Source organism: Sus scrofa, chromosome 14 (genome assembly GCF_000003025.6).
Source record: "Sus scrofa isolate TJ Tabasco breed Duroc chromosome 14, Sscrofa11.1, whole genome shotgun sequence".
Classification (NCBI taxonomy): Eukaryota; Metazoa; Chordata; class Mammalia; order Artiodactyla; family Suidae; genus Sus; species Sus scrofa.
This window is the reverse complement of record NC_010456.5, coordinates 117,805,394-117,820,815: the sequence shown is the minus strand read 5'-3', so window position 1 is coordinate 117,820,815 and position 15,422 is coordinate 117,805,394. Positions and strand designations below refer to the sequence as shown.

At 41.8% G+C, this 15,422-nt stretch overlaps 1 protein-coding gene across 1 annotated transcript in view; it reads left to right on the top strand.

The window, feature by feature from the left end:
* SORCS1 (sortilin related VPS10 domain containing receptor 1) overlaps window positions 1–15,422 on the top strand; it is a 529,669-nt gene that overhangs the window by 188,670 nt on the left and 325,577 nt on the right. Inside the window, 1 exon segment of the mRNA XM_013983712.2 lies at window positions 7,471–7,538. Coding sequence (XP_013839166.2) covers window positions 7,471–7,538 — 68 coding nt within the window.

Here is a 15,422-nt window from a genome sequence, read left to right as displayed (position 1 = left end):
TATGGGCGCCCCAGCCCATCATCTAAGCCAGAGCTCAGCCTGAGGACTGGCGCTCTTTTTATTGCTTTGTGAGCTTTCACATCTCTGAACCCTTATCCCCATGGTCCCTTCCCTTAGAATTTCATCTCTATAGCCTCTTGACTCCATCACAAACATCCTTTGGGGTTGATCTTGAATGCCTCCTTTTGTAAAAACCTGTTCCTGATGATACGTTTCTTGCTCTCTAAAAGATATAAACACTTTGCTGCTGTTGCTGCATACCTGTTTCTTCCTTATTTTGTAACCCTCTTTGTACAACTCTGCCTCTCCACTAGACTGTGAACTTCCAGGAAATGGTACAGGGTCTCATTCTCCCTTTGTGTCCTCATGACACATATTTTTTATTCCTCCATCTTAAGAAGGCATAATAAATGTTCATTGAACTAAATGTGGAGAATTTTAGAGCTGAAAGTTCTTTCTTCTGAACAAAGCTCTCATTTTCTGGGAATTAGAGAGGGTTCTTATCCTTGGATTCATGACCCCCCCTAGGATTCAGGAGATCAGTGAAATCATTAACATTATATTCATTGTTTTATGTTCATAGCTTTTAGTGCAGCAGATTCTTAAAGAATTCATGGCTTCTTAAAAGAATGAGAATCTGTTTAAGTGGAAAAGTTGAAATAAATGCTTTCTGAGCCAAAGATACAATTTGGAACATGCGTATTTTATGGAAACCACTGTTGTGAGTTTGCTTCTTTTCCCTAAATCTAGAGTGTGGATAAAAAAACCAAAATGACTTTCTGGCTGCTCAACACCCACCCCTCTCTTACATTTTATCCAAATTTTTGATCTCCATGGAAGATTGTTCCACATCTCTTCAGGGCCCTTACTCTTCTCTGTTCCCATATTCACTTCCATCCACATCTTTAAAAACATCCCACCTTATGTCACTGGTGAGCTGATGCAGTGAGCAGAGAGGTGGTCCTTTGAGACTGGGTAATGAGGGAACACCAGGGCCTGTAGGAAGCTGGTGGGGGAAAGATGCAGGTAGCCACCTTCAGCCCCTGAACCAACCTGCTGATGTCTTCAGCATGGTTATGCTAATGCTTATCCATGCTAGACTGCAGCTCACACTTCAGGAGACAAGGATTGTGAGCACAAGCATGATTTAGTTCTGGGGAGCCTGTACCTACATTACAAGGACAGAAGCACCTGCCTAGGCTGGCTCTGAATCACTAACGCCTGAGAACATTGCAAAAGACAATGTCTTATTTTATAGAATAGGACCTCTGTCACCCTCTTCATTATTCAAGATTTGGAGCCATAGACTCTCAAGAATGAAAAGACTTTAGGATCTTGTAGTTGAAATGCTCCCTCTCAAGAAACCTAAGGCTACGCTTTTGTTTTCTCTGAGATTAGATTCCACTTCCACAGTTAGACACAGAGCAAGAAGGAAAAAAAAAAAAAAGGAATAAAAATCATCCATAATTGAAAAATGAAGAGATGTGTCCTACTGTTTTAAGATTTCCCTGAGGTGAAGGTGAGACCAAGTGAGGGACAGGGCCTAGGCTGGGTGTCTGGGTGGAACTTAGATGTCCCTAAATGTGCATTAGTTCCCCCAGAGCTACCCTAAATCCATAGTTTAATAAGAATAGTAAGATTGCAGGGCCAACTCCTCCTTCAAGAAAGATTCTCATAGTCTGCTTTTTTCAATCAGGTTGCTATTTTTAAGCAACATAATTAGGAGAGGCCATTCCTTGGGGGACTGTGCACATTCCTTCTTAGAGGATGAAGGGGAACCCCAATGACCCTCCACTTTTACTTCCATCCTCCTTCTTCTGGGGTGCATGCTCTGAGTTAGCCAAGGGTCAAAACACTGTGTCCTTTCCTTAGGAAAATAAGTGGAGAATTCCTGTGTCACTGCTTGGGAAATGATGCATCAGTGTTGCATCATTGCAGTCTAGTAGTCAATTTACAGACATTTTTAAAAGTATACTGGGTAGAATCAGGTGACTAGGAAGGTGCTTTAGGAGTTGCTTAAATGTTTGGAGTTTCATTTCTAAATTATACTTTTTTATTCTGTGAATTTTACCTCAATTTTTTTTTCCATTTTTTAAATTTTATTGGATTACATTTGATGTGCAATGTTGGGTTAGTTTTAAGTGTACAGTAAAGTGAGTCAGTTGTACATGTACATATGTCCATTCTTTTTCAATTTCTTTTCCCATATAGGTTATTAGAGTATTGAGTAGATTTTGCTGTGCTATATGGTAGGTCCTTGTCACTTATCTATTTTATGTATGGTAGTGTGTAATCCCAAAGTCCGAATTTATCCCTCGCCCCTATGCTTCTCTTTTGGTAACCATAAATTACATTTTGAAATCTTTGAGTCTGTTTCTGTTTTGTGAGTTAGTTCTTTTGCATCATTTTTAAAATTAGATTCCACATATTAGTGAGCTCATATGTTTATCTGACTTCCCTTAGTAGGATAGTCTCTAGGACCATGCATGTTGCTGCAAATGGCATTATTTAGCTCTTTTTTATGGCTGAGTTATATTCCATTATATGTATGTACCACGTGTTCTTTACCTAGTCCTTTATTGATGGACATTTAGGTTGCTTCCATGTCTTGGGTATTGCAATTAGTGCTGCAGTGAACATTGGGGTGCATGTATCTTTTTGAATTATGGTTTTCTCTGGATAGATGCCTAGGAGTGGGATTGCTGGATCATATGGTAGTGCTATATTTAGTTTTTTAAGGAACCTTCTTACTGTTCTCCATAGTGGCTGCACCAATTTACATTCCTGCCAACAGTGTAGGAGGGTTCCCTTTTCTCCACACTCTTTCCAGCACTGAATTGTATTTTTATGTTTAAAAAAAAGTCAAAACCCAAACATCTGCTGTCACATTCTAAGGCATCACTTGTCTTAATACTTGGCATCATGGAGACTTCTGATGTATTAATTTGGCCTGTTTCCATGTTAATTCATTCTAATTCAGACCTGGATAGAAGGCATGCCTTGCCATTTTGGACAACAGAACATTTTTTTTTTTTTTACTGTTTTTTGCAACTTTAAACACTTCCATTAGTTATCCACATACAGTCTACCCTCCATATCCACAGGTTCCACATCCCTGAATTCAACCAACCACTGGAAAAAATTCAGAATGTTCCCCCCCAAAATCTTGAATTTTCTATATAGTGATGCATTTTTACATAGCATTTACATTGTATTAGGTATTATAATTAATCTAGAGATGATTTAAGGTGTACCCGAGGATGTGCACAGGTTAAGAACAAATACTGCATGATTTTATATAAGGGGTTTGAGCATCCACAGATTTTGATATTGATGGCATCCTGGAACCAATCCCCTGTGGATACTGAGGATGGCTGTGCTAGTGTCTCTATCTCTGCTTTTGTTATAACTGAGTGTGGAAAGAAGTTGGGGTTAGCAGAGGGGAGGAGTTAATTGGCATTTTCCTTTCCTAGGGTCCATTGTGATTTCTCCCCCAACTTTATTAAGGAATTCTTGACAAATCCAATTGAATGTATTTAAAGGGCACAAGGTGCTTTAATATACAAATACATTGTGTAATGGTTGCTAAGATCAAGACCTCCCCCCGTCCTCTCTCTCTCTCCTTCTCTCCCTCTCTCCCTCTCCTTCTCCTTCTCTCTCTCTTTTGGTGAGAGTGCTTAAGCTCTACTCTCAACAAGTTTTAAATGTACAGTATTGTACCGTTAACTATAGACACCATGCTATACAGTAGATCCTCAGAACTTAAAACTGAAAGTTTATATCCTTTGTCCTACATCTACTCATTTCCCCTTCCCTAGGCCCTAACAATCACCATTCTGTTCTGCTTCAATAAAATCACTTTTGTTTGTTTATTTTAGATTCTGCATATAAATAGACAGTATTTCTTTTTCTCTATCTGGCTAATTTCACCAGCAGAATGCCCTCCAGGTTCATCTATGTTGGCATCAGTGTCAGTATTTCCTCCTTTTTTATAGATGAGTAATATTTCATTGTGTGGAATACTATGTTTTCTTTAGGTGATGGTTTTTTTAACACCTGTGTACAGAGGGGCAGGTGAGAGGCTGGGATTGGAGGAATTATTTTGTGGGAGCTTTGGGTAGATGCTGGGAAAGGATAATAGCTTTAGTGGACATCTGGCTCAGTGCTGGGAAGAAAGACACAAAGGAAGACCCTGATTTATCCCTGCACAGAGTGTGGCACAGTTTCTGATGCCTTCTCACCCTCCAAGGAATGAGTGATTTGAAACAGCAGCTTAGTAGATGGGCTTTAGTATCCTCTTTATAAGTGTGGACAAAATGAAGTTCCTCCTCCTGCCTCCAGCAGAAGCTTTGTAAACAGTGCATATGGGGGGGGAGCCCCAGAAAAAGGATTTATGGTGACTACATCTCCTAGACTGGATGGGCGATCCTTAGACATGTCACTGTGGAAAGTCCCAGAAATAATTGAGCATTGAGGTCCGGATACAATGTAGGCAGTGGTTCTCAAGCCGTAGATGTCTAGACTATAGCTATCTAAAGAAAGTATCCTAAGATTTAAAGAGTGACCTAAAAAAGTGTTACCATAGGGTCACCACTTATCATTTTGAATTAGAAATATTTTGGTACTATATAATGAGAACAAGACATATGGAAAAAAAACGAACAAGACATATGGAAAAAAAAACGCTTATAGATAATCCATTTAATATGAATGTATTTATCAAAACAGCCTTGTTCTTACTGATTGTATTTATAATTAAACATGCTATACACTTGGACAGTGAATTCAATCTATATGTGAAAATTGTTTACCAAGTGAATAAAAATAAATGATCATTTATACATTATTTAAGTACATACAACATTTCACTTGATTAATGAGTTCAGGTGACCTTTTTTTTTTTTTTTTTTTAAGTTTGAAAAAGATGCAAACATGGTAGCCAATCGGACCAGAATAGGCAAGTAATTGCATTTACCTCTTTTTCATCCAATGGTGCTAGTTTTGGCTATGCCTCTTTAGCAAATGCTAATTCTGTAAAAATCACATTGCCAATTAATTAGAACAGAAAAATGAAGAACAACAAATCAGATCTAATATCATGACATATCACCATCCAGGTGTAATGTGGTAAATAATGCATCTAGAGAGGCAAGGAGAAAAGAGATTTCGGATAACTGATTGAAAACATAACTAAAGGTTAGCTGTTCCCCCTTCTTTCTTGCTCTCCTTCTGAAAACAGAAAAAGTAGATTGATCAAACAGCTATGCTTTGAAATGCCATAAAGGACGCCTCTTCTGGGGCGGTATTGACAAGCTGCCTGAGTGTATCATTGGCATTTTTGTTTTACTAGCCCAGCAAGAAGAGGCAGGAAGTGGATTTTTACCTCCCTGCCCACCTGCCTGTGAATTGCTTTAACAATGTCCGTCTGCATGTGTGAGGGGCTCCATGCCATTCCTCGCTGGGTTAAAATGTTCCTTCTCTTAGGGCTCCAATGAATTCCCTGGTCAGATGGACAGGAGATGCAATTTGTGACCTGCAGAACTGCATTATTTAGTTTACTGCCATCTTGTTTCAAGAGAGCGACTACCTAGAAATGCGTTATGCCCACACCCCCATTTTCTTGGTGGGGGATTTATAGGCCTATTCAGCAAAATCATACCGAGGTGGAACTGCAACATCACTCGTTGTCTTCAAACAAACAGCCACCCCACTGTCACTGATCAGTGTTCCTGGGATGGCGGTGATTGAAATTTACCACTTAGAGCAACTTAATTGGCACATGGATCTGTTAAACATATGCCCCCACCATAGGTGGGCCATCTGACATGCCCATAGGGTGCCCAGCGACTCACACATGCTCACATTTTGCTAAAGAAGTAAGTTTTGAAGCCTGTGCAGTGGTTAAGGAGGAGTGGCCTTAGAGCACAGGTCTGGAGATGTCTGCCTGTCTTGGGGTGACCATGATCCTTCATTCCCTTGAACCTGGAACAAACGAAAGGGCATGCACTTTCAGTTTTCTTGCTGTGAACAAAGGGATCAGAAGCTGTCCATCAATTCTTGTGCCTTCAGTAAAGCCAGCCCTGTGCTAGTAGAGTGAGTCTTAGGATTCAGTGCGCCTGGGCAGTTTGCTGCCTTGGAATTCAAGGTTAGAATGTTCTGTGTTCACTGTGGCTAGAACTGATCCCTTGGTCTCCAAAGAAAATCAAGGAAATCAATGGCAGCATTTTTCTGTTGAGTTGAAAACAGCAGGACTGGGCTGAATGTTCTAGGTTATGAGTGTCAGGAGAGAAATATGAACCACAACAGAAAACAAAGCAGGTCTTCATTTTGTAAGGAGAGTGAACCTTTGTGTTTAGGAACACAGCTCTGTTGTATCTTCCCAAGTGTCCCGTGTTTCACGTGGAGCCAGGCGGTGCCAGGTCATGGCTGCAGGCCCCCAAAGCAAGCCGCTCTTTCAAGCTGCCACGATGGGCATGAATTCACAGACCACCAGGCCCCATCTGTATTTGTGTTCTCTTCTGACACAGGGCCAAACCCTGGGCTCCTAATAAATGTTTCCTAAGAGTTGAATTGTGAAAGAATGAACTAAATAGTTTGGCTTCCTCTGGGTGAGGTTGAAAAGAGCAACAAGTTAAAATCAGGGGAAGATTTGCAGTGAAGCTAAGGAAGCTTAAGTTTTGGTGTCCCTTAATTGCACAGGTCCCATCCCAGGATGTGTTCTTGGAAGGTTTGAACTCACAATTTTATATATATATATATATTTTATCACAGGCTCCCTGAATTCTCTAAGCTTTCAGACCCTGAAAATGCTTTGAAATGCCATAAAACATTGGCCTGTGCCTATTAAAATGCTGTTGCTTAGTCCTAGTAGCTTCTATCCAGTGGCTTTCCCAGAAGTTGGTAGATTAAGAGAAATAGATAAAGCCAAACCCCCAAAAGAGCAGGAAGGGAAGGAACTAACATTTAAGAAACTCCATGCTAATTGAAGAGTAATCTGCATTTATTACCTAATTTAACTCCTCCCAGCCACCCTATCTGAGAAGTAGCATGTTGAGGTTCAGAGACGCTAGGTCTCCCCAGTCTAGTACAACCAGGGGGGCTGGGACCTATGCCGTTGACCTTCCTCTTTCCACTTTCTGCTCAGTGGCTGCCTTGCAGGGCTTCTCTCTGATCACTTTGCTAGTTAGCCCTGAAAGTGTTAAGCCCACCAGGATAAGAAATGCCTGGATGGGCACGTAATGCTTGCTGCTGGGTGAGAGGGAGAAGGTTAGGCAGGGGATCCCTGGCTTGAGTGGTTTATGGACGGGTACAGGAAAACCCTCCCCTGGTCTCTGTAAGTGGATGCTGCAACTATTCATTCAATTATGTTAAGCACCCATTAAAGGAATTCTAAGCCCTCCCTTGGGCCATTTCAGTTCTATGAGATTGTAATTGTTTGAAACTAACCATGATTTCTTCTTTTGCCTTCAGGTGATTCTCATTTTGACAAAGCTCTATGACTATAACCTGGGGAGCATCACAGAGAGCTCGCTTTGGAGGTAGGAAATTGAGTTAATAATTACTGTGTTATTTAAAACAATGCCCGGGCTGCTCTCCCTCACCCCCTTTTCCAGGTGGGACGGGTTTTGGTTACGTGTACCTTTTGTTCCTCTGTTTGCTTTGTATTTCCCTTAGCCATGGATTGGGGTTTCTCTCCAGGAAGGCTGGATCCTTACTTTTTATAGACCCGTTTTTTGGGGGGGTTATAGACAGATCTTTTTTGCTAAATTGTTCATTAGGTTGTCTTTATGCATTTTGGTTCCCACATTTCTCACTCATCTGTGAGCTTACTGGAACAGAAACAAAAGAATGAGGAGATCTTTGCAAAGGGGATCAACAACCTCTAGGCCGGCAAAACCCAGGCAGGCTACCAGGGCAACACTCCACAGGGCTACCAGCTCCCGTTCCAAGGTTCTGAGGCACAAAGGTGTGCACACACAGTTATTTTTTATTTTTATTTTTTACTTTTCTTTTCTTTCTTTCTTTTTTTTTTTTTTGTCTTTTTGCCTTTTCTAGGGCTGCACTTGCAGCATATGGAGGTTCCCAGGCTAGGGGTCCAATCAGAGCTGTAGCCGCTGGCCTACACCAATGCCGCAGCAACATGGGATCCGAGCCGCGTCTGCGACTTACACCACAGCTCATGGCAATGCCGGATCCTTAACCCACTGAGCAAGGCCAGGGATCGAACCCGAAACCTCATGGTTCCTATTCGGATTTGTTAATCACTGAGCCACAACGGGAACTCCATGTGCACACACGATAATATGCATGCCTTAACTCTGAAATTCACACTATTTTGTCACGCATGTAAAGCGTGCAGTTAATACATTTTTTTTTTCTCTTTTTAGGGCAGCATATGGAAGTTCCCAAGCTAGGGGTTGAAACGGAGCTGCAGCTGCTGGCTGGGTGAGAGGGAGAAGGTTAGGCACAGACACAGTAATACAGGATCTGAGCCATGTCTGCAACCCACACCACAGCTCATGGCAATGCCAAATCCTTAACCGACTGAACGAGGCCAGGGGTGGAACCTGCATCCTCGTGGATACTAGTTGGGTTCATTGCTGCTCAGCCATGATGAGAACTCAGCAGTTAATACTTTTGAGATGAATGAACAAATCTTATAAGGCCACACTAACTCATTGGATTCAGCACAAAAGAAAGTACTGAGATGCTCAGGCAGTTATTCTCTCCTCATTTTTTCTTGGAAACTATACATTCTGTTGTTTTGTTTTGTTTCTTAAAAAAAAAAATCTGCTTGATTTATCTCACTTCTGATGGGCTCTTCTCCACTCCTGTGCCATGTGGCCACACCCAATCCTTGAAGTCCAGGATAGCACTTCCTCTGATTGTTCAGCCCTGGATTACATGTTGATCCCTGACCTGGGAGAAGATGGAGACAAACTCCATAAATAATGTTCATACACAGAGTTCCCATTGTTGCTCAGCAGGTTAAGGACCTGACATTACCTCTGTGAGGATGCAGGTTTGATCCCTGGCCTTGCTTAGTGGATTAAGAATCCAGCATTGCCACAAGCTGGGGAATAAGTTGCTGCTGTGGCTCAGATTCAGTATTGCTAAGACTGTGGTATAGTCCAGTAGCCATAACTCCAGTTTGACCCCTAGTCTGGAAACTTCCATATGCCGCAGTTGCAGCCATAAAAAGAAAAAAAATATTATTCACAAATATACTCTCACACACACATATAGACAGTGAGAGTCATTATACTAATATCAGAAAGGCAGGAGTGGTGTATGGGACAACATAAGATCAGTGGGGGATTCATTACCTATCAGTTCACCAGGAGACCAGGAGAGACTGGCTACTGGCTATCAGTCTCAACACTGAGCTCTAGGGAGAAAGACTCCAGTTGTCCTGTTTGTGTCAGGCCCCCGCCCCATGTTATGGAATTGTGTCTCATGGCTCACAATCAATACTCACAAATGTTGGTAGAAGGGACAGTTGCCTTTGATCTGAATGCTGATAGTCTGGGTGTTGGTGGACTCAGCATCTGCCCAAAACTGCCTCTGAATAGTCTACTTGGCCATGGAGGTTTTAAAGGGAAGGAGGGAAGTAATCTCAGTTAATCATTGAGATGGGGGAAGGGGGGTCAGAGTCATGGCCATTCCCCCCCCCCACCCCCACCCCGAGCACAGGCTCGTGTGTAGGCTTGTCCACTCCTTGTGGTCTTTCTTCAGATGCTATCTTGTCCTCGTGGTTTGTTCACAAGATTACTGAAGGGGAAGCTAGGAAAGAGAGCTGGTCGTCTGTTAATTACTTATTCTCCATTTCTCCTTTGATCTAGAGAAAGAACCCACAGATTAGGCCAGGAATTGTGTGCTGGAAAGATTTTAAAGCTGTGCTAGGGCTGGAGATGAGTAGAGCATGGGGGCGCCTGGTTTAAGGTTAGTGACAAGACAAAAGGGTGCTTCCTGCGGAGAGCTCTTTCCTGCCTAAAGCTGCTTACACTGTACAATCAACAGTAGCTGGGGAGGCAAAGTTGATTTACTTGGTAGCAGTTTGGTGCAAGAGCTGCCTCTGTTGGGGAGTGAAGTTGTCATATAAGAGGAGGTGTCTGGATTGGATAAAAATCCAGAAGGAATCTACCGGGCCCCCAAAGAAGATTGTTCATTAAATTTCATGTTCATCAGATGTCTGTTTTCTTTTGGGCTTTACACTCAGTACCAGAAGCCTCAAATAAATAGTCATGTGTTTTAGGAGAACCCTAGTAGACCAAAGGAAAAAGGCTAGGTTCTATTATTTGTTGTCAGGTACTTAAATTACTGAGCTCTTTCCCCAACTAGGAGGTCACTTATGCAGAGTTTCTGTCCCAAGGAAATTTTGTAACTGAATTAAAATGTGGGAAGTTTGGTAGGGAGCCTCAAAAAATTCAGATCTTTAATGCATGAAAGGCTTGACACCTGCTGCATTGTTTAAATGCAATACCTGTTTGTCAGCATCTTTGTGACTCTGAGTAAGTTTGTTTTCTTGATGGATTTCTCTAACGTATGTACATAAATGAAAGTAAAAGCCAGCTTTTACTCTGCCATAGAAAGTGTCATCGGTACATTAGAAAATTAAAAGATATGCAGTTCTGTCTCAGTAGGACAGACACATAACAGCCAGGTTTTCAACCTGAGTGGTACTGGGAAGAGCATATGGGAGGCCATGAGGGACAGCTTGTCCTGGTCTGCTGAAGCTCACGTTCAGCCTGCTTTTCTCACCGTAATGGGGCTTTGATACTGATGCTTCAATCCAGGCAGAATATTCTTTTCTCATCTTAAGGGATGGAGTTAATGAAATGAAAATGACATCATGTTCTAGTTGTATCAGACCTCCCTTCTGATGGAGTGGCCTCCATGGGCTTTAAGCTTGGGAAAGTGTGGCAAGAATGACCTGCTGTCTTTTCCAGCTTAGAATCAGTTTCATTCAAGGATATATTCATATATATGTCATATCAAAACCAGACAAATATGCATGCATACATATCAAAACCAGACAAATATGCATGCATACATACAAATATATACACATAATACACACATATATACATAAACAATATACCCACATATATTTGCTTTTCTTATACCCACAATAGTTATTTGCCGTACATGTCATGTCCTATGTGACAAATAGGACTGTGGGTATTTGTGCTATTATAACCCTGATACTTTGATAAAAGAGCACTTATGTTAAGGAAAATATAATTTAGAAAATGAAAGAAGGAGAAATAAATATTTGGAATACTTCATGAGTGCTTTGCAGGACTTGCATTTTTTTTTGGAGTGGCTCATGATGCTTGTATTTGGTCTTTAAGGAACCTTTTGGGGGTGCTGACATAGAGGAAGAGAGAGATAGGCCTGGATGGGTCAAGGATGGGGCCAGAAAGAAAGGTCCTCATGGTCTCACATCATCAAGTTCAGTCATGACGGTGGCAGGTGAGACAGCTATGGGTTGAATCATTTTCTCCTGCACCAGCTTGTACTTTCTTGTCAGAAAACCTGCCCTTGCCAACATTCGGAGCCTTCCAAGGGGCACAGGCCAGGTTTTAGAGATTCTCATGTCACTTTGAATACAGGACATAGCACATGGAGAATGCTCAGCACGTATCTGGTTTTCAACAGACCAGTGAATACTACAGTTTTATCTCTAATGCACGGTCATTAACATAGCATTCTCTTTCTCACTCATTTATTCAACACAGATGAATCGATTAACTTCTTTAGGCCTTACATTTTTCTTGTCTAGGGAAGAGAAGGTGGATGAGTGCATAGATCCGCAGCATGTAGGCTCCGCCTTCCAGAAGTTCATTGTTCAGAGAAGCCACACTCTGTGGATAGTTAAATTGAGAGAGAACTGTACTTGCCTGTAAGCTGCCTTATGTAACTGTATTGAATAAGGGACTTAAGCTGTACCCAGAACTGCCATATCCCAGAAGGTGTTAAATCTAATGTAAATAGACAAACTGTCACACAACCGTTAAGTGTTGTAATAAAGACATGAGAGTAGTGGTGCGTCTTTACTTTGCTCATGTGTATATTTTCTGTTCTCAGCTAGACTTCATGTCCTTAAACCCAGCACCTTGCTGGTTTCATGATAATGGCAGTGATGCTGTTGATGAAAATAGTGATAGCAATAATAAAGGCTAACTTGGATCTAGCACTCCGTATATGTCAGGTGCAAAGCAAAGTGCTCAACATACATTATTGCATCCTCTGAGTTTATTTGTATAGTGTGCCAAAGTTTGTAAATAATAGCCCACACACTTAGAGGCATGTTAGTTAATAAACTTCAGTCATATCACTACTTATTTTTCATCTCAGGTCCCATCTGCCTGCTGGTGGATCTTGCCATACGTCAGCAAACAGCATTTTAATCATTATGTGTGTGTGTGTGTGTGTGTGTGTATGTGTATATATAAAATTGTTATGTATGTGTATTAAAAATAGGGTTTTTCAAAGCACTGTGACATTTTAAGCCACTTTTGCCCCATTCCAGAGAAATACTGGGCAACGGAAACGGCTTCCCATCCGGCAAATTGATACATGCACTTTTCAATTGAGCCTTTATTCTTTACAACTTTTAGCAGCTGAGCAGTCCAAAGGGGGCAAGTGGCAAATGCCTTAGGGATGTTAGAATAGGAGGGAGGCCAAGAGGCAGCTGACCTTGCAGTGATGTTCTAGGGCCTTAAGCCTGGCGGAATCCACAAACCTTGGCTGACAGAGCTCTATGCCGCTGTACCATATTAATGAGCTTTTGCTCCCAGTTGGTCTTGTCATTGATTACACCTTAATCCTGGAGCGAGTTGTTGATTTTGTTTTGTTTTGTGTTGTTTTCACTCAGGGAGTCAAACTGAGGGAAGGGGGCTGATCTGACACAGAACAATTAACTGCACCTCAGAATCTTCTCTGCTTTACAGTGGATTAAGCTGTGAGATTTGGTAGAGCTGGCGGTTTTACCATATTGAAGCAAGATAAGCTTAAAGGTTGAGATAAATAAAATGTCAAAATCTAGATACAGTATCTCTGAGAAGAAATATATTAATCTTTTTCCCCTCTGCGGTAGGGTAATCAGCACTCTGCTGTGAGAGGCTTAGCTGATGAGCAAGCCCCCCAGCAATTCTGGAAAGACTGCAGGTATACTTCTCTCTTAAAGGGACACACAACCTTCAGTGTGTCTGTCATAGGGCTTGCCTGGAGTGGCTCACTTCTCAAAGTCACTAGTATCTTATTTTCAGGTCCACATGAAACACAAGCTTCCAAATAGATCTCCAAAATCATATACTCTCAAACAGCAATACCTGCTTGGGGCGGGGGCGGGGGGCGCGGGGGGCGGAGGGGGAGCCATACAGTTAAAGTGAAGAGAATGGGTTAGGCTGTTTGATTCTGTAGTGGGCGCCAGCCCTGCTTCCTTACCATAGGAGCCACCTTTTTTCTTCTTGAATGTTACACACAAAGGTCATCAAGAGAAGCTTCCTAGTAGAGCCTCTGTGGAGAGAATGGCTGGAGAGTGCCTCGAGGCAGCATCTGTGTAGGGTTGGCTGCAGCTAGTACTTTTGGAGGGCTCCGGGGATTCAGGCTGACAGAAGCTGACCTCAAGACAGTGGCTCTGCCAACCCGGTGGGTAGTTCCACTAGCTGAAAGTCTCTGCTTCCCACTCCTCACCCAGGCGAAAAGCAGAGGGCAGCTTGGATAATTAGCACCAGCTTTCAAGACTGTTTTGCCACACAATCCAATTTTCAGTCAACTGCAAATACAAAGATACAGAATAAGGATATCCACCCTGAAAAAAAGAAGGAATAAAGCTAGAGTGTAAAATTGTCCTGCACGAGGGCTCTTCATGTTACATGGATCCTGTGATGTTATTTATCCCTGTACGTGCAAATGTTTAGTGTCTTCCTGAAGGCCCCCAGGAGAGACCCAAGCTCCTCAACAGGATCACGGGGTACTTTGGATTCTGGATTCCTCCCAGCTCTATAGCTCCCACTCCCATCCCCCCATTTGTGTCGGGCAGAGCTGTTTGTGGGTCCTGGACTTATACATTCATTTGATTAGATCTTATTATTTTAAAAAAATAAAAAAATGTTTGCTCATTAAAACAAGTCAAACAGTGCAGAGTCCAAAAAAAAAAAAAAAAAAAATCGTTAGAATGTTTTACATCCTGCACAGATCCAGCTTCTCCAGCATCAGTGATGCTAAGAGTTTTGGGGGATACCATCCATGTCATGATGACTCACCTCAAAAATTACCAACAGATATATGCATATGTCGGGACCACTTTTTTGTTGTTTAAGAAAATAGGAGTAGCTGTTCATAGGATTCTGACAGCCTCTTATTTTCACTTAACAATTCGTCATGGTTGTCTGTCAGTGAATACATTTTAAAAATAGATCTGGTTTATAAGCATCAAATAGTATGGATGTTTTATACTGAATTTATTTTTATTTATTTATTTATTTATTTATTTTTGTCTTTTGTCTTTTTTTTGAGGGCCGAACTCACGGTATATGGAGATTCCCAGTCTAGGGGTCTAATCGGAGCTGTAGCTGTCCATTAGAGCCACAGCAAGGCTAGATCTGAGCTGCCTTTTCGACCTACACCACAGCTCATGGCAACACTGGATCCTCAACCCACTAAATGAGGCCAGGGATCAAACCCGCATCCTCACGGTTCCTAGTCAAGATTCGTTTCCGCTGAGCCCCGATGGGAACTCCTGTATACTGAATTTAACAGCTGCTCACTGAATGAACTTAGGTAGTGCTTCTGTGTGCCCAGAAGTGTTCTCAGTGTTTTTTATCCTTATGACAGGCACTGCTGGCTTACCAGGTTTACAGATGAGAGATGTGAGGCTTAGAAAAATTAAGTAACGTGCCCAGGGGTCATGTGGTTGGTGAGCGTCAGAGATGGATTCTGAGTGTATTCTCTTTTTTAAAAATCTTTATTATTAAAGTATGGTTGATTTACGATGTTTCATCAAGTTTTGTTATATAACAAAGTGACCCAATCACACACATTTCCCAGTGCTCTACAGTCGGATCCCATTGCCCATCCATTCCAGATATAACAGTTTGCATCCAAAAAAACCCCCAAAATGTCCATCCATCCCACTCCCTCCCCTTCCCCCCCCCGAAACCCCAAGTCTGCACTTCTTGGCCATGCTGTCTTAACACCAAGCTACACTACCTCACCATGATCTTTTTTATTGGATCATTATCTAACGTCCACAATATTTGCTATTACATGCAGGGCTTCAATAAACATGTTTGTAGACATGTTTTTACATTTTGGTAATTTTCTCTCCATCAAGTACTCTAGAGTCCTAAAGGTGATCTTGCTGGATCAAAACCAAATGCATTTATAATGTTAACAGATTCCTGAAATTACTT